This window comes from Lynx canadensis, chromosome D4, assembly GCF_007474595.2.
Source record: "Lynx canadensis isolate LIC74 chromosome D4, mLynCan4.pri.v2, whole genome shotgun sequence".
Lineage (NCBI taxonomy): Eukaryota > Metazoa > Chordata > Mammalia > Carnivora > Felidae > Lynx > Lynx canadensis.
This window is the reverse complement of record NC_044315.2, coordinates 74133569-74155772: the sequence shown is the minus strand read 5'-3', so window position 1 is coordinate 74155772 and position 22204 is coordinate 74133569. Positions and strand designations below refer to the sequence as shown.

The window sequence follows — 22204 nt, the reverse complement described above, 5'->3', positions numbered from 1 at the left end:
AGAGCCAGCTGAGAGCTTTCAGAGACCCAGTACTGCACATGATTAGAGGCTGCGGGTGCTGGTTCTGGTTCTGTTGCTGGACTGCTGTGTGGCCCTGGGTAAGCCCCTTCCCCTCTCTGGGCCTCTGTCTCAGATGGACCCTATCAGGCCGTGTGTCAGGCTTTCCGCCCCTGATTCATGAACAGGGGCCCGGTGGAGATAGAGACACATTGAAGGGGGGACATCCCGAGCCACAGGAGCTGGGACAGAGGCTCAGCTACTGGGTGGGCATCAGGGCCCTCCTGAGGGCTGGCTTCTGGCCCCTGGCCTCTGTCTCTAGCCGAGGCACAGACCTCCCTGGAAAGAGACAGCTCTGGGAGTGCAGTGGAGGCCCAGAGGTGTTGATGGCTTGGTCTGAATCACACAGCACCCTATTTGTCCTTGGAATCAAGGCCTTTCGGAGAGAACCGTTTTGAGATCTGTAATAATGGTAGTGAAACAGTGGTGGTGGCGAGGATACTCACAGCTCTCATCCTCGTTTTGCAGTGAGGAAACGGCCTATGGTCACGCTGCTGGTAAGTGCAGAAGCCAGACTCTGAACCTAACTCCGCCAGAGGCCCATTTCTTTCCACCACTCCCTGTCATTGCTTCTCAGTGTGGGAGTGCGCTCCCCATCATGGGGGTGTGCAGGTCAGGGCCTACAGGAGCCGTGAAGGCCCGAGCAGGATGCTGGAGAAGACAATGTCTAAATTCCCTGTTACCTGGGAGATGGCGATGCCTTGGGAGCCCCCAGGGAGCTCGGGGAGAAGCTGGTGCTGCCTGGAAGGAGGAGGGGGCCCAGCCACCCTCCCCCCACCCCGGCCCCCTAGGGCAGGGAGAAGAGCAGGATGGGCGCACACTCTAGCTCTTGCTCTGGGCCACGCTGTAGCTCGTCCTGTGTCCCGAGGGCCCCCCAGTCCTGCTCGCTCCTTCTCCAAGTGAACACAGGCCAGCCAGCGCTGCTGGAGGCAGGCCTGGGTTTTCCATCAGAACCACATGTCTGTCCTCTTGTAGCCACTCCCCAGGAGGAAGCTTGCAGTCAGAGCCGGGGCTGCCCTTCGGGCAGTCCGGGACAGAAAATCTGGCCAATTACAGCTCTTGTGACAAAGGGATGGACAGCCAGGAGGGAACGAACAGGCGCCCAGCGCCTCCCGCACCGCTGCCCTATCGGGTGCTCACCGCGCGCAAGGCGCCTGCAAAGGGATTTAACCCCAGGGCCCTCTGGAGAGGTTAGTTCTGTTTTGTTCACCCATTTTGCAGAGGAAAGCTAGAGGCCCAGAGAGGAGTCAGTTGCCCAGGGTCAAAGAGGGAGAGCCACGATTCGAGGAGCTCTAAGCCCCATTCATGGGAGCAGAGTCTAATGTCAGGCACGTGAACCTCAGAATCCTCACGACTCCCTCAAAGTGGGTGGTGGAGGGAGACTGTGGAATCCCCCAGGTAACGAACAGGGATTTTAGACATTGTCTTTTCCAGCACCCTGTCCCAGAGCAGACCCCGACCTCCACGTCCCCCTGTGACGGGGAGTTCACTCCCACACTGATAAAGAGTGACTGGCGGCCGTGGGAAAAATGGGCGTCCAGCTGATGTGCGTTCATACTCCGGGTCCTTACAACTTCCTCCTCATGTCACCCACGAAGGCCTGAGGTTCCAGAACTGATAACTGGGAAGGCTGGGACTTGCCCCTGTCTGACCCCGAGCCCCCGAGGCCTGTGGACCCAGACCCTGTCAGCAGTTCTACCAAGAGCCAAGGGCCTGAGGGCCCATCTCGTCCCCTCCCGCACATGGGCAGAGACGCAGGCAGGGCCTTCTACGTTCCCCATGGCACATATGGGGAAACCGAGGCTCGGAGGGTGGCCAGGTCTCGCTAAGGTCACTCGGCAAGCCGGTGGCTTCGTGGAGGCCTGTCCAGAATTGAGCTCTTCTGCAGGCACAGTATGCGTCTCTCTAGGATCCCCCCCCCATCCTTCAGTTACCCCTCTGTGAAGTGTCCAATGGTGGACCATGAGGCCAGGGACTCAAGGGGCTGTTCCCACAGGTTTTGCATTCCTGCCAAACCCAGCAGGGGGGAGGAGCTCATGTTCCCGATGCTTCCCTCCCAGCCCTGGAGACTTTTGATGTGGTTTGGAGCCTGGGTTTCCTCAAGCAGGAGATACATTCTTCAAGCCACTGCTGGGAAGGGGAGGTAAAGCCAGCGGGGGGAAGCTGTGAGTTGAGGACCTTGAACCCTCCAGCTAATCTGGCCTTCTGGGGCAGGGGGTGACATGCTCAGGGTCAAGGTGGAACTGGCTGCCAGCAGGCCTGGGTCCACTTGCAGAGACCCAGGACATGGCACTGGGAGGGGCCCTGCTGGGCCAGAGGAATGCCTCTTAATCCCCCCTCTCCCTGGCTGACTGTTCAGGCCATCTGGTTTGGGGGAAAATTTAAAACCACTTGAAATTCAGCCAAGAGGAGACTGATCACAGATCCCCCGTATGGAGCTTGGATATCAGGCCTCGGCTGCCGGCTCTACCTGTGCCTTGGCGTTTCCCTCCTACAAGGCTGCCTGGCCCAGCACCCGGACACCAGTTGGGGGCAGAAAACCACTGCATCAGCCCTCCCTGCATGACTGAAAATGAGACTACGTTCGGTATGCCAAAGAGCCAGGTTCCCTGGGTCCCCATCCCAGCTCTGCCACTTTCTAACTGTGCAACCTGAGATGAGTGACTTAACCCCTCTGTGCCTCAGTTTCCTCATCTGTAAAACAGAAATAAGAATAGCACCTTCTTTATAGAGTAGTGTTGAAGATTAAATGAGTGAAACATGTGACAGACAGTACCTGATACACAGTAAGGACTAGTGATTATTACCTCGGGCCACTGTGCTCAGGCCAGCCCTTGCTTAAAATCCCCTGTGGCTCCCCACTGCCCTTGGAAAGCAGCCCACAGGCTTCGCTGTGCTGTTCGCAGGCTTGGCACCTGCTAATTCTTCGTCTCATCCCTCTCGCCTGCCCCTCTGCTGAACCACTGGAGACCCCGAAGCATGCCACACCTTCTCTCACCTTAGGGCGGTCCGTTGCCCAGAACCTGGCATCAGCTCAGCTGTCTTCCTCTCCCGAAGCCTTCTCTGAAACCCTTTCCAGGCTCCCAAGCTGCCTGTGCATCATCACCATCAATGTGCCAATGACCCTACGCTACATGCCAATGACCCTATACAATCTCTTTGACCTACTGGATTGAGCCACACGAGAGCAGGCAGGGGTCATGCCTGTCCCATTCTTTGTAGTGTCTACAGACCCTTCAACAGTGGCCGGCACATAGTCGGTGCTAAATAAATGGCGGTTGACTGACCAACTAAATGAATGGATGGACAAACACAGGTACCACAGAGCTGGCCTGTACCCACTGGATGGCGAGGCCTGGAGCTCAGAAATGGGCTGGAAGAGATGGCTGGAAAGGGGGTCCCAGGCCAACACTCAGGCCCAGGATGAGCCTGGAACCCCGTGTGATGCCTGGAAACCACCAATCTCAGGGCTGGGCAGGGGGCAAGGACCAGGAGGGAGCCTCTCTGTCAGGTGGCCCCTGCCAGCATCAGCCCCCCGGGGACTGGGCCCTACTTACCCGGAGTCCCTTTGCTCCCCTCATGCCTGGTGGACCTCGAGATCCTGGAGGACCCTGTGGGGAGGAGAAAGAGTTTGGAGAAGCCCCCTTTCCGGTAGCAAGGGGGCGAGAGGGAAGGCTAGGAGCATGGGGGTGAAGCCTGGCCACAGCCTTCAGACAGGCAGTGCTTGGGAGCGGCCCCTGGGCAGGCCCAGTGCCTCTGCACAGAAGGATGCAGCCCAGTGGGAAAAGCTGTCCCACTGGGAGAAGTGGCCCACAAGCCGTAACCCTGAGCATGAGTCAATGCCCTAGGCTTGATGTGGTGGGGTGGGGGGGAGGGGGGGCTTAACCTTTCCTGGGAGTCCTGGAGTAAGAAGAAGCCTCCCTGGATGGATGAGCCATTTTCTCCTGTATCTCAAAATCGACAACCAGAAGCTACCATGCCATGCCTGACCAAGGTTCTCCTCAAATGCCCATTCCCCCTTTTCTCTCTCCATCAGCAAGGAGACTATGGCAGCCCCGTGATCTGTCCCCCGCCCTGACCCCAACTATCACCTGCAAGCTTTGACCAGGGCAGAAAGAGCCCTGGGTTAAGGACGGGGGAAGAACCAGACCGTAGCCCTGGGGTGAGGGAGGGGAGGCAGGGAGAAGGGAACAGGGCCTGGCCCAGGGAAGCCGCCCGGTTATCTGGTTTGATGCAGGAATGACAAGAGACGCAAGGGAGAGACAGGGAGGGAGGGAAGGAAAACACAGGGTTGCCTTTGTTCTCCAGCACCTGGCACAGCGCAGACCCATGACAAGAACGTGGGGACCTGCTGAAGGACCCACCAACAATCTAACAACAGGCGAGGACAGAGGGTGGGAAGGAAGCAGGAAGGAGGAGGAGGAGGCTGCCTCATTGCCTCATTTCTCCCCCGGGTTCCGGCCCGGGCTGCACACACCAAGCAGCGCCTTCACGCACAGCAGGCCAGCCGGACCCCTCCACGAGCCTCCCAGCTCAGCAGCGAGCCTCAGACGGGGCTTGCTCCTTCCACAAGGAAGAGGCAGCTTCAGCCCCCTGCAAATACCAGGGAGAGGCCCAGCTCCATTTGGGGCCTCAGGAAAAAGTTGCTGTTCCCGTTCGTCCCTCCCCACGGCCTTGAGGGGTACAGACCCTCCATCAGCTGCTGCCGAAGGGCTGACGTGAGGGGCTGGGTCCCAACTTGCCCCTTGTCAGCAGAGCAAGCGGGGTGAGGACCCAGGCTTGGCCCAATAAGAAAGCAGATCTGACTCCGGGATGGCAGGAGATGGGAAGATTGGGTGAGGACGAGCCATTTTACAGCAGGATCTTGGACCGCAGCAGGCATGCAATGCGTCACCGGGAAATTTCAGGAGCCAAGTCTTGACTCTGAGGCAGTAGAATAGAGGACTTAAAGGAGCAGACTGCTCCACCAGAGAGCCAGGTTCAAATCCCAGCCCTGCCACTTCCTAATCCTGTGACCTTGGCAAGTGATTTCCACCTTTTGGCCCTCTGTTTCATCATCTATAAATGGGGATAAGAAGAATCCCTAGCTCCCGGAGTTGCTGGGAAGACAAAACGACATGGGAAGTCCCAGCAAAGGGTAGCTATCGGCTCTCTCGGTCGGGGGGGGGGGGGGGGGGGGGAGTAACTCGAGGTTCTGGAACCTGTCCCCAGTCCCCCACATAATGAAGGTCCTGATCTGGGCTGACCTCGATGGGCTGTAGGAGGACATGGGTATTAATGTGATTGGAAAAGTGGGAAAATACTCATCAGATGTGAACGGTATCATCAGAAATGTCACCTTAACAGTAAGTCTTACTAATAATCGTGGTAATCACCGTACCTAATAAATAGTAATTCTTATTACTACCAGTCATTATGCACTTAGTATATGCAGATCATTTGCTGAGCATTACAGCATGCACTGTTACCACTTCTTTCTCATAACAACCTCATCATGAAGGTAGTACGATGTTGGCTTACGGACGGGGAAACTGAGGCGCAGAGAAGATGTGACTATTGCCAACAACCACACAGCTAGAAAGTGGCCAGGGTTTGACTCACATGTGTCTGATTCTGAAGTCAGATTTCTGGACCTCGGTGCTATGCCGCTTCCCAACAGCACTAGGGCAGCTGGCTGGCCGGGAAGGACCCCAAGAGATCCAGGTGACCCAGCCCCATATGCAGCAATGGCGAATCAATGGCAACCTTGGGGTCTGAAAGCAGCATGTGACTGATTTCACTCAGTCTGAGCCACCCCCGCCCCCCAGTACAGTTAGAAGCACTGAGGACACAGAGTGGGGAGGAGGTCTGCGGAGCCACGGAGGTAGGGGATTCAGAGGCCAGCACCTTCCCTCCGTATGCTGGCTGGGACATCCCCTGTTTTCCCACCTCCCACTGGCCTTCCATGTTGCCTCAGCAACTCTGTTCCAGGCTCCTCCTCCCGCTGGACAGATAGGGAGCCTGAGGCCCAGAGAGGCTGAGGTCTAAGGGCAGAGGAGCTCTAACTTGCTGATGGACCCTAGCCTGGGCACCTCCCACACTGATGGTCCCCAGTCACTGTGTCTCTAGGAGCATCTGCTAGACCCTCGTACCTGGGTCCCGTGAACACTGGGGACCCTCGCACCTGGGTCCCGTGAACACTGGGGAGAGAGATGGGACAGCAGCCTTCCGGCCGGGTGGGCTAGGACCCTCAGACTGCAAGTTGGGATCCTCAGCCACCAACCAGCCCCTCCAGTTCCAGGCCAGAAGTGGTTTGCCTCCTCCCCATTAACAGGGAAAGATATGCCATCAGGAGCCCAGAGTGCTGGCTCTCATCCCACCTCTGCACTATGAGTTTTCCACCTCATGAAAAGGATTGTAGGGGGCACACAGAGCCACCCGCTGCGTGGCACCTCAGTCTTGAGATTATGGTTACTTGTGCGCCGGCTTCTCGTTCCCGGGGTAGTGCCTCCATATCCCTCCTCAGCACCCCCCTGACGCCTGGCACACAGTAGGTGCTCAGTAAAGGTCTGTAATGAGCGGGTGGCTATTTCTACTTGGCACCCGCACTAGACAGGATCTTAGAAGCAGATGTGTTTCATACCAGTCCTGCACCTTCAGGGCTGAGCAAAGGCCCAGCACATAGTAGGAGCACAGAAGAGTCTGGGAACCAAGCTGGCTTTGCCTCCCTAATTGGCACAGAGAACTGGTGTGTGCATGCTTCCCTCGGATTCAGGCCATCAAAGGCTCCCATTTCCTCCCTCATCAGACTCCAGGGAGTCCCTCAGCCTGGCCTTTGGAGGGACCTGGGCAGCCTGAACTCATCGTCCCCTGGCCCTGTCCCAGGATCTTGCCTGTGCTGGTCCACGTCATCCCCCATACCCTTTCTACCTGCCTGAGCCCACCCCTCCACCTCCCCAGAGTGGGCTCCCAGCTCTGAGCCCAAGCCTTGGCTGAAGTGAGAGCCCCTCCCAGCCTCCAGCCTCCGTCAGCAGAGACAGAGGGAACAGACCCTCTGAGGGCTCAGAATGAGAGCCACCCCTCCCCACCCCCAACATCACCTTCAGGAGAGCAGATGGGGTCCCCTACTCTGACTACCCTGCCTCTCCCACTCCTCCCTGCCTCGGAATCCTCAGGAATACCCCTGGCCCTCAATCATCACAAGCCCAGGCTCCTCGTGTCCTCACCTCCATGCTCTAACCCTCATCCCATGTGTCCCCAGCATTTCTCATCTTCTCCCCTACTTTCTCTATAGCAGGTGTCCCTTATTTATGGGGTTCTCCCTCTCAAATGCCAGAATATAATCTCCTAATGGGCAGCAGCAGTTTTCTGCCTTGTTCACGGCTGCTGTCCCCCGCTCCTGGAGCGGCTTCAGGCACACGTGACAGGGTATTTCTGGAGTGAATGAACAAAGCGATGATGGCGTTAATGACCAAGATACCCTGTTCAAGGAACATCACTACATAATGAACATTAGCTGCCCAGTTTCATTTAACTCATGTGATGACACTATCACGACCACGATTATTTTCTCTGTGTTTCAGATGAGCAAAATTTAGGTTCTGAGAAGTTCAATGATCTTCCCTGGTAATACGGAGCTGGGACTCAAACCCGGGTTTCGTCCGACTCTGGTTTTGTCTGGACTCCTCACCATTACTCGGCAGTGGGTTTGAACTCAGGGAACATGAGGGCTTTGCTTACCCGGGGTCCGGGCTCTCCAGGGGTCCCAACTGCACCGGGAGTTCCAGGATGACCCTGCCAAGAAAGAGATGGGAGAGAAGGAATCAGCTGAAGCAGGTGGCCCTTCCTCCTTCCGCCCCCGGCGGCCCAGCCCCAGCCCCAGCCCCAGCCCAGGGCCATTAGGGTGGCCTCTTGGAAGGGGAAGGGGCGGGTCTTTCTGAATGCCCAAGGTATGCGGAAGCAGGCAGAGGAGAGCAGAACTGTCACCACGACAGCGATAGGAGAGGGCAAGGCGTGCACACTTGCTCCTTACCATCGATCCCTTGGGTCCAGGTGCGCCTGGGGGTCCCATCATGCCCCGGTCACCCTGTGATGGAGACAGCAATTCAGGGAGGTGATGGCTGTGGGGTGGGTCTCTGCGGAGCAGGTGCAGAGGCCTTCCAGAGGCCAAAAAGGAGGGGGTAGGGACTTGTCTGAAGTCTAGAGTCGCATCACCCAGGGTGGTGACAGGCGAAGGGGCGCTGGGATTTTGCTCAGCAGAAGCCAGGAACCCGGCAAGCCCTGGGAGGCCTCGGCATCCACTGTGGCATGCCACACAGAGGGCTTCCCTCGGGCAAGGGTGATCCTGAGCAAGGATGAGCTAATGACACTGTCCCCTGTGATGCTGGCCCATGTCATGTGGTCCTCGTTGGGCACGGCGTCCCCTGGGCTGGGCCTGCTGAGGTGGAGATGGTAAGTGAAGGCGCTCTCACTCTCCCCATTCCCTTGCCCGGACAGAGATGAGATGCTGGGGCATCTGAGATGCAACTCTTCTTCCTCCTGATCCATCCAGACAGACTGGGCAGAGATGGTGGGTGAAGGAGACAGAGGCTGCTGGCGAAAGGGGCTCTGGCTTTGCATCCTGGCTGTTTTTGTGAGGCCCCGTGTTTTGTATCTACTCAGACGGCAAACATTTACCGAACGCCTTCTACGGGCCTGGCGCGACACGCCAGCCCCAGAAGATGCAGTGGTGAGGAGCACAGACAGACCTTGCTCATGGGCCGCGAGACCCCGAGTGTCGTGGGGAGACGGACACAAATCACAACGCAGATGCAAACCAGCGGCAGTGCAGTGGGGGCGTGGGTCTCGGTGCTAAGGCCCTTCAGCAGGGGATCTGAGGCACCTGGGCTCAGGGGTGCCCCCTGAAGCCCCCCTCGGGAAGACCTGCTTGACCCGAGGGAGCTGAAGGAGAACAGACCATGATCTAGGCAGAGAGGGTGGAGGGGTGGGAGTAGGAGGGGTGTACCTGGCCGGGGGAGGGGCACGGGCAACGGTTTGTAGGTGAGGAGGGACACGGAACATTTGAGCAACAGGGGAAGGCCAGAGTTGGTTTGATATCGCACTATGGTCGTGCAAGATGTGACCACGGGAGGGCACAGGGTGCCTTCTGTACTGCTTTTTGCAACATCTTGTGACTCTATAATTACTTCAAAATGAAAAGATCAATTAAAAAGAGAAGAGGAAGAAGACAAAACAGAGGAGGAGGAGAAGGTGGTCGTGGTAGGGCAGAGGCTTCCTCTCTCTGGACCTCAGTTTCTCTATCCAATCAGTGGGAATAATACGGGCACCCCGCAAGGCCAGCTTGGGGATCAGACAAACCCATAAAAGGAAAGCAGGTACCCTCCAGGGCCCGTGGTGGGAAACTGGAAACCACAGGGTGCTTGTGAGCTGGGAGCTAACGTGAGGCCCCGGGCACTGAACCTGGTTCACATCCCAGCTTTGTCACTTCCTACCTGGGCAACCTTGATTAAGTCAGCCTCCCCCCAAACCCCCTCCCCCGTCTGAGCCTCGGTTGTCTGGTCTGTAAAACAGAGCTGCCGGGGGACTAACAAGGCAGCCTAAGGAACTGTGCCCTTTTTCAAAAAGATGGCTCTTTACCTCCCTTCTGTCGCCCGCCCCTATGCTGTGCCAGTGAGCAGGCGGGCAGGCCCGCAGCAAGTGCATTAGCTGCTCCTGCGGGAGGGCAGGGCAGAGCCCCCAGGGGGTGCTGGGAAAGGGGACAATGGCTCTTTGAGGGTGTGGAACACTAGGGAAGCAAGGGGAAGCCACAGGGGAAACAAGTCTGAAATCCTCAGGGCAACTGGCCCCTTCATCATTTTTAAGATTTCAACCACAAGTTCTATCCGTTTCTATATTCTACCCCTCTGCCCCCACCAACACAACTCACCTTTTCTCCCATGATCCCCGGCTCCCCGACCAGACCAATGAATCCCAGCAGTCCCTAGAAGAAACATTCACGAAAGCGAGAGAAAAGAGGCAGCAACGTGAATGCAAGGATGTGTTGAGTTTCAGAGGCAGCTGGCCCACATCTCCCCGTCTCTTTGGGGCTCCTCCCCGGTGCCTGGTAATGCGGCAGGCAGGCGTGGGGCTGGCACCGAGGAGAGCTGCCTCTCTCCAGGCACTGTCCTGACTTCCCTCACTCCACCAGATGGTTCTGATTCGGGAGCCAAGCAGTGGGGCCGCTGCCAGCATCCCTGGGAGCTCCACACATTCTTCCTGTGCCAGAAGCAGGCTGGGAGGCGGTCACGTTTGGGGGGGGGGGGGCGGGCAGGGATGGCCCTTAAGCGGTGCTGGGAAATCTGTCCCCATCTTTCCGGGCTCTGGGGCTGTTTCAAAGAGAGAAACAAACCCGCTAGCCAGGATGGAAACAGTGTCACAGCCTCCGCCAAAAGTCTTGATTGAAACATAGGAAGTAGAGGCCTTTATACTGTCTTGTGAAAGGCTTCCTCTCCTTTCTGAAGGGCACACACACACACTCACGCTGCGGTTCCTTTTGCTTTTTTTTAACTTCACTGGGTGATAACTTGCCTCTGTGTTCCAGAGGCTCTTCTAGGTGGCTGCCGGCCTCGCTGGCCCTGAGTAGACACACAAGCACTGCTCAGCGAAGCTGGACAGCCTGGAGAAGCCACCCAGGAAAGCAGACACTTCCTTGTCCAGACCCCCTACTCTTCCCTGCTAAGGAAGATTTGAGCAGAGCTGGGGAGGGGGGAGGGGGTCTTGTGCAGTTCAGAGGTAGGACAATGGCTTGGGAAGAACTCAGGTTTGCAGCCAAGAGTTTCTGGGAGAATCAGCTGGCCAACCTGTCAATCAACTAGAGTGAAAACACGGTGCCCAGTTCCAAAGGGTGAGCTGTGTCTCAGAGACCGTTTTCGGGTCTGGCCACGCACCATGTACGTTTTGCGGCTGCAGCCTGGGACTCAGCTCTGGTCCGTGTGGCTCCAAGGCCCATGTACCTGTGCCTCCACCCCAGGGCCTCCAAAGCGTGTGGCCATGAGCAAGGCACAGTGCCCCCCCACTCCCCCACCCCGTACCCCAGCACCATTGCTGCACAACGGAGGTTCTGGTCCTCTGGGCTCAGAGACCCTTCCGGGCTGAGGTATGAGACGAGAGGAGTGAGGCACGAGGTACGAGGTCATGGCTAATAAGTCACAGACAGTAACCAAGTATTTGACTTTTGCAACGACTTAACTTTAAAAAAAAAATCAGACTATTTTCAAGGTGACGGCAATATTACTAACAACAGGCGGCACTTACAGAGTGCCAGGCCCTACACCTGACACTTCTCCTGTCATTGTCACCCAGTCTTTAGGTCTGTGGACCCTGGGTAAGTCACAGAGCCTCTCAGAGCCTCATCACCTGCAGAGGGGGGCGCTTTAGGAAAAGGTCTTTCCCGGTCTCCCCGGGGTTGTTCTGAGTATTGGAGATAATGCACGGCACATGTAGGCACTCCATAAACCTTAGTTCCCTCCCGTCCTGTTCTAATTTATTTTAAAAGGGCACAGGGTTAAGACGGAGGCCCGCGTGCCCCACAAGGGAGCACTCAGACATTTAGAGGATGCCGAGAGAAGGGAATAAAAACGGCTCTGTTAAGAGGCCCCTGCCCGACTGGCCCAGAGAAACAGAAATTTCATAGCTACTTTAAATTTATGAGTTGTTGGGTCCTGGAAGGCACGCGGGTCATAAACCTCAAACAAGAAGCCAAACAGGATCCTAATGAATAAGGGCCATACAGCAAGTGCCCCACTTCCCCATTCCGGCCCCCAGGACACCCATGGGGCAGTGTCCCAGAAGATCCTGGCAGGCCCAGTCTGTGGGTTGAGATGAAGCTGGCCAGGAAACCAGCCCTAGGGGCCCAGGGCTTCCACCTGGTGGAGGGGGCAGGGTGGAGAAGCAGCTTTGACCGCTGCGGGCACCGCGGGCTCCTCTCCAGTTGGCGTGAGGACATAGGGGTGGACGGTCACCCACAGCGGGCACTGCACGGGCAGGATCTGAGTCCCCGATTTGGGGAAGGAGCCTGCCCTGGTCCTCACACTGTCTACAGATAAAAGGGCTGTTGTCTGCTTATGGGAGTTTTTCTCCCTCCCTCCTTCCTTTCCCTCGCTAGGCACTGGGACGTGCAACCGGGAACAGGACAGCTGTGGGTTCTCTACTGGAACAGACATCTCAGGGAGGGAGTGTTTACATGCCTGGCTTCTCCCCCGACAGAGAGAGCTTCTTAAAGGGAAGGCCCATGCCTGTGATCATCTTTGTGTCCCCAGCACCTAGGACAGGGCTTGCTGGCGAGCCATCTGCACTCTTAGTAGCTGTTACAGAACAGCAAGGTGTCAGGAGGTCTAAAGTTTTTCCAGTCCCTCCAAGGCGGATCTTGGGAACCCAGCGGCCCCGAGTGTCAACCTTGGCTCTGACACTTGTGCTACTGCCCGGGGGAGATCTTGTCAAGCTGCCTCGCTTCTCAGAGCCTTAGTTTCCTCATCCGTGAAATGGGGAGACTAACATCTACCGCCCTGGGGTTGGGGAGGGAATCGCAGGCAGTGGGGGCGACGGTGTTTGGTACGGAGCCTGGTGCAGGAGCCCAATCAGTGTGGCCGATACTGTGATCCTACGGAGGACCTTCTAACCCTGCACGGGGACCCTCTGCTTCTGCCGTGAACAGGAGATACCTGCCCCTTTCCACACGGGGGAGGGGCCGAGGGCACAGCTGGCGTGGCACCCCCACCACAGGGCTCCAGCTCTGTCTCACAATTCAGACAGGCCCCTCTCTCTTGCTATGGTCCCAGCGAGCCAGGCGGCTAGCAAGGGACTGCGCCATCCACGGGGACCTTCGTGCCGCTGCCCCAGGCCAGACGCCCTCTCCGCCTGGCCCCAGCTTTCGCTACTTCTTTGCTTAGTCATCTTTGTCAATCAGATGGCCAACGTGGGCTAAACCGGGGTTCCTGGAAGGCTCTGGGGATGGAATTCAGGGGGTCCCCGAGCTTGACTAGGAAAAAAAATTACAACTTTTATTTTCACCGATCTCTAGCTGAAATTGGGCATCTCCCTCAAATGTGAGTGTAGCCGACAAACCCACGATACCAGTAACTGTCACAGATATTTACATGTCACAGTGCAGTCACCATCGCAGAGATTTCAAAATGTGTCACTAAGGCTTGACACTGTTCAAAATTGAGGCTTTGCTATTAGACATGCTACTGGATCTCATTATTCAAGGTGTTCATAAAGAAGGATGGCTGTGAGTAGATGGCACTTAACATACCTTCACAAATTGCATTTCAATATAATCGATTGCCTTTGCAATCCTCCATTTTGCATTTTTGTGCATTTAACAACTCTAATTCTTGACAAGGGGTCCATGGGCTTCACCAGCCTGCCAAAGGGCCCAAGGCACAAAAAAGATTAGGACCCCAGGACAGAGTGCTGTGCAAGGACCCTCCGTGTTCCGACATCCTAGGATTCTGAGTATCTATTTCCCGAGGGCCCTTACCATCAGCATAACTATGAAATTAAATTTGCTGATCGCATTGCCTTTTTTTTCCAATCAGGAAATATATCCAGGCCGTGACAGCCCTTCCAAACTCCCGGGCTTCCCACAGAATGTGCTCGAATGACACTGGAAAGGTTTCAAAAATCCAGTCCACCCCCTGCTTTAATTCCTTTCTTCCCCCCAACAGATGTTGCAGGCCTGGTGAGGAAACCCGTCGTGCACGACTCTCACGCCACTGATGGCGTTTCTCAGCAGAGAGATTCTTCAGGGTCCCCAACGCCATTCTTTCTTCTGGCCTGAACCGGTGCCTTGCAGAGTTGAGGGGGTGAGGTGCTTCTTTAAGGCAGTGGAGGAGATCGCTACCTTTCGACCTGCCGTCCAAGCCCAGAGGTTAGGCTTTCAGGCTGTGTCGGGCTACAGAGGAGGGGCCCTGCGGTCTCTTCTCCCAGAACTCACAGCTGCTTCTCTGTAGCACCGAGGACCCTGGGCCTCAATAATGAAGGTCGTGATTCTCAAGCCTCCTTTTTAACGATGACTCGCGGCCCCCTCTCCTCTTCAGAACTTCGCCTGACTTCCCCGCCTCCCAGAGCCCCTGGCTTGAATTTCACTTTCCTTCTAAGTGAGGGTTGCCTGGGCCAAGAGCCCCTGGCAGGTGGTTATGGTTCTGGTTGTCAGCTTCCCTATCTGTAAATGGGGCACGGTGGGCGATTAGTGGAAGCTCTTCCAGTTTCAACGTTCTGGGAGCAAAGTCATGTAACCCCTTTGGGACCAACGCTCCAAAAACATCCACAGAGCTAGGCCATGGGACTGTGATTCACGGCTTTCTTCTTTGGTGACTTCACCCCCACGGAGAGTCAGTGGCCATTATCAGTGGAAAGGGGAGACAAGCTAACTGACCCCAGGAGCTAGGCAGGGGGACGAAAGGCAGGTGCATGTGGAGCGTTCACCAAAGGGCTTGGCACAGAGTGAGTTTTCGATAAAGAGAGTCATTGTGTTCAGAGACCAGTATTGACTTACCTGCTCACCCACTGGCCCTGGCCGTCCAGGGTCACCCGGCTCTCCCTGCAAGGAAGCAAAGAGAAAGATGGCTTGGGATGGGTGATGGGAGGTCCAGGTCCCCCTGGGGGACACCCCAGCTGACTGGCCCTAGCCCCCACCGGTAGGGAAGGGCAGGAACCTCAACTCCAGCGTCTGGCCTTACAGATCTCAAACGGCGGGGACATGGGACACTTGGACAGAACCTCTGGCCCCAGACATGGCCCTAGCCACCCATTACTTGCGCCCTGATGTCTGAATCTAATTTGGGCCCTTCATCAACCTGCCGCATGTTGTGGAGGTGGCAAATGAAGCTCAGAGAGGCGAAGCGATCTGCTCAATGCCACACAGCAAGCTAGACGTAGGGCTAGAATTGGAAACTTTGGCCTGACGGATTGAAATCCCCATTCCTACTGTATCAAGCTGCCCCACCACAGGGCGAGCAGGGAGTTAGGGAGTCGGGCCACCTGCATCCTAGACGCTAACCCACCAGAGCTCTGCTCCCGGCTCACAAAATGACTGGTGAGTTTTGTCCCTGCCCTGGGCTCAGCGTCCCTAACTATAAATAAGGGAAATCAGACTCATTTGTCTTGTAGGCTATTTCCAGCTCTCACGCTTGGTGGCCTCTTGGAGCCTTGTCTGCCAGCTTTATCCCATGCTGGGGTGGCTCCCGCTCCTGCGGCAGCCACGGCTGCCCTGGTCTCCCCATGGCGCGAGCTGCAGAGAGGCGAGCAGACCCGTGGGATAAATCCAGCCAGACTGTGTCACTGCTCCCACCACAGAAACCCAGCTGGTATCTGAGGGAGACAGACCCAGACCTCAGAGGGCAGGACGAGGGCTCGGACTGGCCAGGAGTTTGGCTCACAAATGAACGCGGCTCACCGCCATCGGGTTTGTGCCTCGTCCTCCCCTCCAGCTCCTGCCCCAGGCCTCACGCCCACGAGGACCAGAGGGGCCAGACACACGGGCCATGTTCCCCGAGTGGAGGGGGACACGGATGACCTGAGCTACCCTGGCTCTGCCCTAACCCTGGTGAGTCGGCCCAGCTGCAAACGTGGCCCAACATGGCCCCCAAGGGGAGTCCTGGGAAAGCCCGTGAGGGAGGCTGCCATGGGCCGGGTGCCGGGGTCATCACCCTCCTACGCAGGCGGTTCTTTCATGACAATTAAAAAAACCCCAAAAACCTGTTAACGAATATAATACATATTTACTGCACAGGATGGGGAAAACCTAGAGGCCCACAGAAGGAGACGGGAACGTCCTATACTCTCACCACCCAGAGAGAGCCCCCGTCCACACTGCAGCCTCTGCTCCGGGCCCCCGGGAGCACGGTACAATCAGCCCCCACCACAGGCCGGGGCCTAACCTTCCATCCGTAACCTGCTTCCTGCCTCCACCACGTCCACGCGCACGGGCATTTCCCATCCGGTGAACTTTTCCACTACACCACCTTTCGTGGCCGCATCGTATCCCGGTACTTGAACACTACTCTGATGTTGGACATTCAGGTTATGGTCATTTTTTCCTCTCTGGTACCAATATGTTGTGATAATGGGGACCATCGCCCTCCTTTCCACAACTGCCCGTGGGATTTGGGGTCCTTCCTGGGGCCCTCATTGGCTGGCTCCCCTTTTCTTCTGTTCCCCCGGTGTCCCCCTCAACCCACCAAGCCCAGTCACCTCCAGGACTCCTCACCTTCACGCCATCCGGGCCGGGCCTACCAGGAAACCCCTTTCTGCCAGGCTGGCCCTGCAACAGAGAGAGGTGAGTGAGTGGGGGGCAGAGGCAGCCTTGCTGGGGTCCCAGCCCTGGTGCAGGAGAGGGTCACAATGCGGGGGGGAGGGAATTGGAGCCCCGGGGGCACCAGGCTATACTGGAGATGCAGGGAGGGGTCTGCACCTGTGTGACCTCAAGGAAGTCTCCCCTCCCAGGCCTGTCCTGTTTGTAAATGGGGATGTTGAAACCCGCTTTCAGGGAATGAGGAAAAGGGAGGAGGGCACAGAAGATAAAGGGCCCAGAGGAGTGGAGAGTTTATACCAGTGGTTTTCAAAATGTGGTCTGGGGATCCCTGTGGTCCCTGGGGCCCTTTCAAGGGGCTGATGACCTCAGAACTATGGTTCGTAATAATGCTAAGACACTGTTTACTGTGTCTCTCTCCTCCTGAGTGTGAGCGGACTTTTCCAGAGGCGACATGACATGTGGTAGCAGGAACAGATTGAATGCAGAAGCAGATGGGAGAACCCAGCCGACTTCTATTAAACCCGACATTAAAGAGATTTGCAAAAATGGTAAAACAATGCCACTCTTTTCATTAGATCATTTTGCTTTGGAAAATATAGCTGGTTGGGTTGTTTTGTTTTGTTTTGTCTTGTTTGTAGAACTATTATTTTTGTTAACGTGAAATGGGTTTATTGTTCCGTCAAATGAATTAATAAATACATTTAAAAGTTTTCAGTTTTAATTACTAATATCAATAGGTGGAACGCACACAAAGAAAAGCGTTCAGGGTCCCTGATTGTTTTTTTGAGAGGGTAATCAGGCCCCAGGACCAAAGCACGCACACACTGCTGGTTTACACAGTCAGCTGGGGTGGACCCTGTGAGAGGCCTGGGGCTGAGCAGTCGGGCGGGATGCTTGCAAGGTTAGGTTCTAGACTGAGACACGGGGCCAACCCCTCACTTTGAGCCCGATGGCCTCGGATGACACCCAGACCAGCAATGCCACTCTCATGGAGAATCAAATGTAGGAGAGTAGAGACAAAGCCCAGCACATGGCAGCCGGGCCACCACGGCCGGCCAGCTTCCTGTCTCTTGTCTCTCTCCTTTGGTGTCTGTTCTAGTCCCCTCTCTGGCTGGCCCAAGGCTCCTTCTGATGACCTCTCTGCACAGCACCACCCAGATGTCATCTGTCTGCACACAGCTCGCTCAGCGCTGACAAATCCCACCTCCCCTGGGGGCCAGCGACACTCACCTCTAAGCCAGGGGCCCCGGGTGGCCCCATGGGTCCCTCATCTCCCTAGAGTTGGGAGACACAAGAGAGGGAAAAAAAGAGAAATTAATCCAGTGAGACTCTCAGAGAACTTGACCTGTAAGGAGGGAAAGGGATGGACAGAGGAGAGCCTTCCTGGACCAAGAGAAAGGGTACCTCTGGTCCCCCTGCTGGGCCCCCTCTCAGGCCACACAAGGACATCTGCATGAATGGGACCCCCCCCCATGTCATCTGAATGTGACAGGCCCAGGTTCGCAACAGTGCTGGGCCGAAAGTCAAACCCTTTCATATGCTGTGGATACAGAGCCCCAGGCTGCAGCTCAAAGATATGAGCCTTATCCTGAGCTCTGCCATTGATTCTGCTAAGGCAAACCTTAGCCTCACCGTGCCTCAGTTTCCCCTGTAGAATGGTGCAGAATGGAGAGGATCATCCTAAAGTATGATGATTAGCCTAAGTTGAGTTGCTGGAGGACAGTGATGATCTCTTATTCCTTCCTGAGGCCCCATCCCCTACACCGTCACAAACACCACTCAAGATAGGTGTGCAGCATCTCATGGACGTGTGGTGAGTGAAGGTGGGGACAGGGGCATGAGAGAGGGAGGAGATGAAGAAGTGAATGAATGCGGGAGTGGATGAATGAATCCATGAAGATGTGAGCAGGTGGCAGTCTCTTTAGTGGTCACGTGGGTGTAGACAGAGGCACGTAGCTGGCGCCCCTCCCCTCCCCTCCCTTTCCACTCCTGGCCCTCCCGCAGGCTAGGGGAAGCCTCCAAGCTGGTCTCTCTGGCATGGCAGGCCTGACCAAGAGGCCCCCTCCGGAGCTTCCCCCCCACACCCGGTTTCCAGGAAAACAGCCCCACGTGGCAGCTCCCGGAGCCAGCACTGGGACCCCGCCAGACCCAGAACCAGCCTGTGAAGGGATCCATGTCAGCTGGATGCATGCCTGTGGTTGTGGCAAGTCGGGGCCTCCTGTACCCTCACCCAGGGCTGTGTGTCATGGGAGCCTTGGGGCCTGAGCCCAGGTGGGTGGTGGGGGGCCTCTTGTGCAGAGAAAACCTGGGGCCAGCCCATGGGGTGCCCAACAGGCCCACCCACAGAGAACGTCTCACCCCCTTCAGCATGAATGAGGAAATAAGCAAACCTCCTCTCTGTCCTTCACTAGCGCTGCAAGTCATAGAATTCTCTGGGGATGCCCCCCAGGCAGCTCCCAGGAACACGGAGTTAATAGCACAGGGTCTCTGTCATGGGTTTTGGGCTCAAGCAGACGTGGCTTTGAATCCTGACCCTGCCTACCATTGACCATGGGACCCAACACAGTGCCTCCACCCTGAGTGTCAGGGTCTCACCTGTAAAATGGAGCTGATAATTTCTACTCTACCCACCCCCCCCCCCCCAACGCCCCGGTAAGCGGTGCTGCGGGTGGGAGCAGAGGCGGTGGCCTCCAGAGAGAAAACCCCGGGGCAATGGGGATGCCGCGGAGGGAGAGAGTGACCTGCCAGCCAGGCCAGGTCAGAGAACGACCTTGGCAGGGTCACGGGGCAGGACTGGAAAGGATGAGCTGGAGGGCAAGTCTGGGGCAGCCCAGGGTTTTGCCCTGGTTGAGGCCTCCAGGACCCAGGATAGAGCAGGCAGGGCTGCAGGGGACGGGCAGGGGGCAGGGGGCAGACAGTCTCACCTCGGGCCCCAGCTGCCCACGGGGTCCCGGCAGGCCTCGAGCTCCAGGCTTACCCTGGTGAGAAGGGAACAAAAAGCTGTCTCAGAGGCGACACCCCCACATCCAGCAGAGGCTGGTGAGACCCCCAACGATTCCAAGCCAGGGAGCCAGCCCTGGAGGCCTGGGGTTTCCGCAGAGACTGGGGCTGCCCTAGGCAGGGACTCACCTTCATGCCTTCTGGGCCGTTGTCCCCAGGGGGGCCGATGTCTCCGGGGAACCCCTGAGGGCAAACAGAGAGCAGGGGTCACCCATAGGTGAAGGGAAGTGCTAAGAGTATAGGTCTTGGAGGGACACTGACCCGGGTCTCCATCCCTTCCTGCGTGGGATGTGACCCTGGGCAGCTCAGTTAACCACCTTGACCCTGCGGTCCTCTCTTCTCACACAGGTATCTCGGGAACAGCCCATACATCTCAGATAGTTGCTGAGAAAATTAAATAAGACAATGCAAGAGAATACTCAGCACTGGAAAAAGCTCCCAGAGCCCACAAGGTTGTCTGAGCCAGAATTTCCCAAGTCCTGGGCCCGCGGCAGCCAGAGTGCCTTAGCTAGCCACCCTCAGCTCTGACAAACGTCATCCTTCGCGGTGATCCTGCAGACACGATTATGTTCTGGGTTTGCGGCGACTTTGAAGGGACTGGGAAATGCTGATCTAAATAAGCTCATCTCCTCCTATCCAAAGCTGAAATCCCCCCTCCATCCTGGCCAGCTGTGTTGGGCTCTGCTCCCTGTCACCTATGAGGGCTCACTGCTCCCAGACCAAGCCGGTTCCCAATGAATGGATCACCGTGCAATGGAGGCTTCTTCCTGATATGGAGCAGAACCCCCTCCTTTTCCCCTTGACAACGTCATACTGCCCCTTAGGACCCCACAAAGCACAAGGGAGTTCTTCTCCCCACAGTGGTCTTCGCACAATTCAGAGACCAGTTATTCCCTCCCCACAGGCCTGCCCTTTGCTGCTCCCTCGACGGTTTCTAGTCAGGGGCCCTGGGCCCCTCAGTCTTGCCACCTCCAAGTGGTCAGCTTCCATTGTTGGCAATCACTAGGATGCCGATGCTTCTCTGGGTATGAATAGACCAGCAGAGGCCAGCATGGGAAATCCCCTTCCTTGTTTTCAGTGTAATACCTCTGCTAATTCATCCTAGCACCGCATTCACTTTTAGGGCAGCCCCAACTACCCCCTAAGTTTCCTGACAACTAGAAACCAAAAGCTTCTTATATAAATCCCTGGGATCAAAATGCCTCCTCCCATGTTGTCTTCATAAGTGTTTTTTTTTTTTTTTTTTTTTTCTTCTTCTTCTCTTCTTCTCTGACCTTTTGGTCACAGGAAGTCAAAGCACCACATCTTTTTCTTTAAACTGAGAGCCTCGGGGTGCCTGGGTGGCTCAGTCGGTTAAGCGTCCGACTTTGGCTCAGGTCATGATCTCACGGCTCATGAGTTCAAGCCCAGCGTCAGGCTCTGTGCTGACAGCTCAGAGCCTGGAGCCTGCTTCACATTCTGCGTCTCCCTCTCTCTCTCTGACCCTCCCCCGTTCACGCTCTGTCTCTCTCTGTCTCAAACGTAAATAAACGTTAAAAAAAAATTAAAAAAAAATAATAAACTGAGAGCCTCAAAAACTTGTTTTGCCACCGACTGACTGTGTGACCCCGGACTGGTTCCTGAGCATCTCTGGGCCTTGGCTTGCTCATCTGTAAAGTGGTGACTACATCACCTTACAGGGCCATTCTGAGGCTTGAAGTGGATAGCACAAAGCACTTACTTCAGTGCCTGGCCACCCGCTAAGCACTCAATAAAAATCCGTATCTAAAAGGATTTGGGGTCCCGTGTCCTGCCTGGAGTGGGCCTATCTCTAGGGAGAACCCGGATGTCAGGATGCTGGTCAAATTCTGGCACTCACACAGATCAGACACACTGATGAGTGAACAAGCGAATTCAGCGAGGGCTGCAGAGTCAAAGGGCACCGTCCCCCCTGCTGCCCATGGTCTCAGAAGGAGCAGAGACCCAGGAAGGCGCTGACACGCTCATCAGCTTCTGTCTCCAGCTGTGCAGAGCCATCTTCTGGACACCGAGTTAGCCAACCCAAACAGGACCCAAAGATGGGAGAGGCGGACCCCGGATCTGCCCGGGGACCCAGGAGAGAACCAAAGCAGACCTTATTGGCTACAAGTAGCAGTGACCCTGAGGAAGTCACTCCACTACCCAGTGACTCAGTTTCCTTATCTGGGACATGGTGGCAGGTAATACCTCCCTCACATGGTTGTGGTGGCAATTCAGCATGTTCTTATCCCAAAGACACTACGCAGCCTGCTGGCATGAGGAGGTGCCCAAAGCACATGAGGCGACATGCGCCCCACCCCCAGCGGCCAGCCTGCTGGCAAAGCCAGACCGCTAGCACAGTCTTCTTCCTCAGTGGCCAGGGGAAGGAATCGAGGCCATGGAGGACAGGCCAACTCCATTCGTCTAGAGCTAGGACTGTGTCACAGCCAAAGTCAACACAGTGGGAAGTCAGAACTTTCAGGAAACCATCCCTCATCTATCTGGGCGATACCAGGAGTGATCTTTGGGAGGGTCTGGGGAGCTCGGCAGACAGAGAGTTTTGCCTCTGAGATCTTGTGAACGAGCAAGGTCGGAGGCCAGGGAGTGTGTGTGTGTGTGTGTGTATACATGGCGGGGGGGGGGGGCTTGCTGGGGTTGCCCCCTAGACTCCCTGGAGGACCTGGGTGCTGAGGACCCCGGACAGACAGCAGCCCTGGCACAGAGCACCCCATTCTCCAGAGATGGTCCCAGTCGGAGGGGCCAGTGGAAAAGCTCAGCCATTATATGCCTCAGCCTGTCATACGTGACATGTGGGCGCTAGCTGATAGACGGTTAGCGGACTGGTGTGGATTTTCACATGTGCCAGAACCTCTCGGG

At 56.3% G+C, this 22204-nt stretch overlaps 1 protein-coding gene across 1 annotated transcript in view; it reads right to left on the bottom strand.

Annotated features, from left to right (window-relative positions):
- COL27A1 (collagen type XXVII alpha 1 chain) overlaps positions 1–22204 on the bottom strand; it is a 133207-nt gene that overhangs the window by 41887 nt on the left and 69116 nt on the right. The window contains exons 20-28 of the mRNA XM_032595523.1: positions 19460–19513; positions 19255–19308; positions 17561–17605; positions 16286–16339; positions 14573–14617; positions 9962–10015; positions 8069–8122; positions 7777–7830; positions 3615–3668 (exon numbers count right to left, since the gene is read on the bottom strand). Of these exons, the coding sequence (XP_032451414.1) occupies positions 3615–3668; positions 7777–7830; positions 8069–8122; positions 9962–10015; positions 14573–14617; positions 16286–16339; positions 17561–17605; positions 19255–19308; positions 19460–19513 (468 nt within the window). The remainder of the gene's footprint in view (positions 1–3614; positions 3669–7776; positions 7831–8068; positions 8123–9961; positions 10016–14572; positions 14618–16285; positions 16340–17560; positions 17606–19254; positions 19309–19459; positions 19514–22204) is intronic.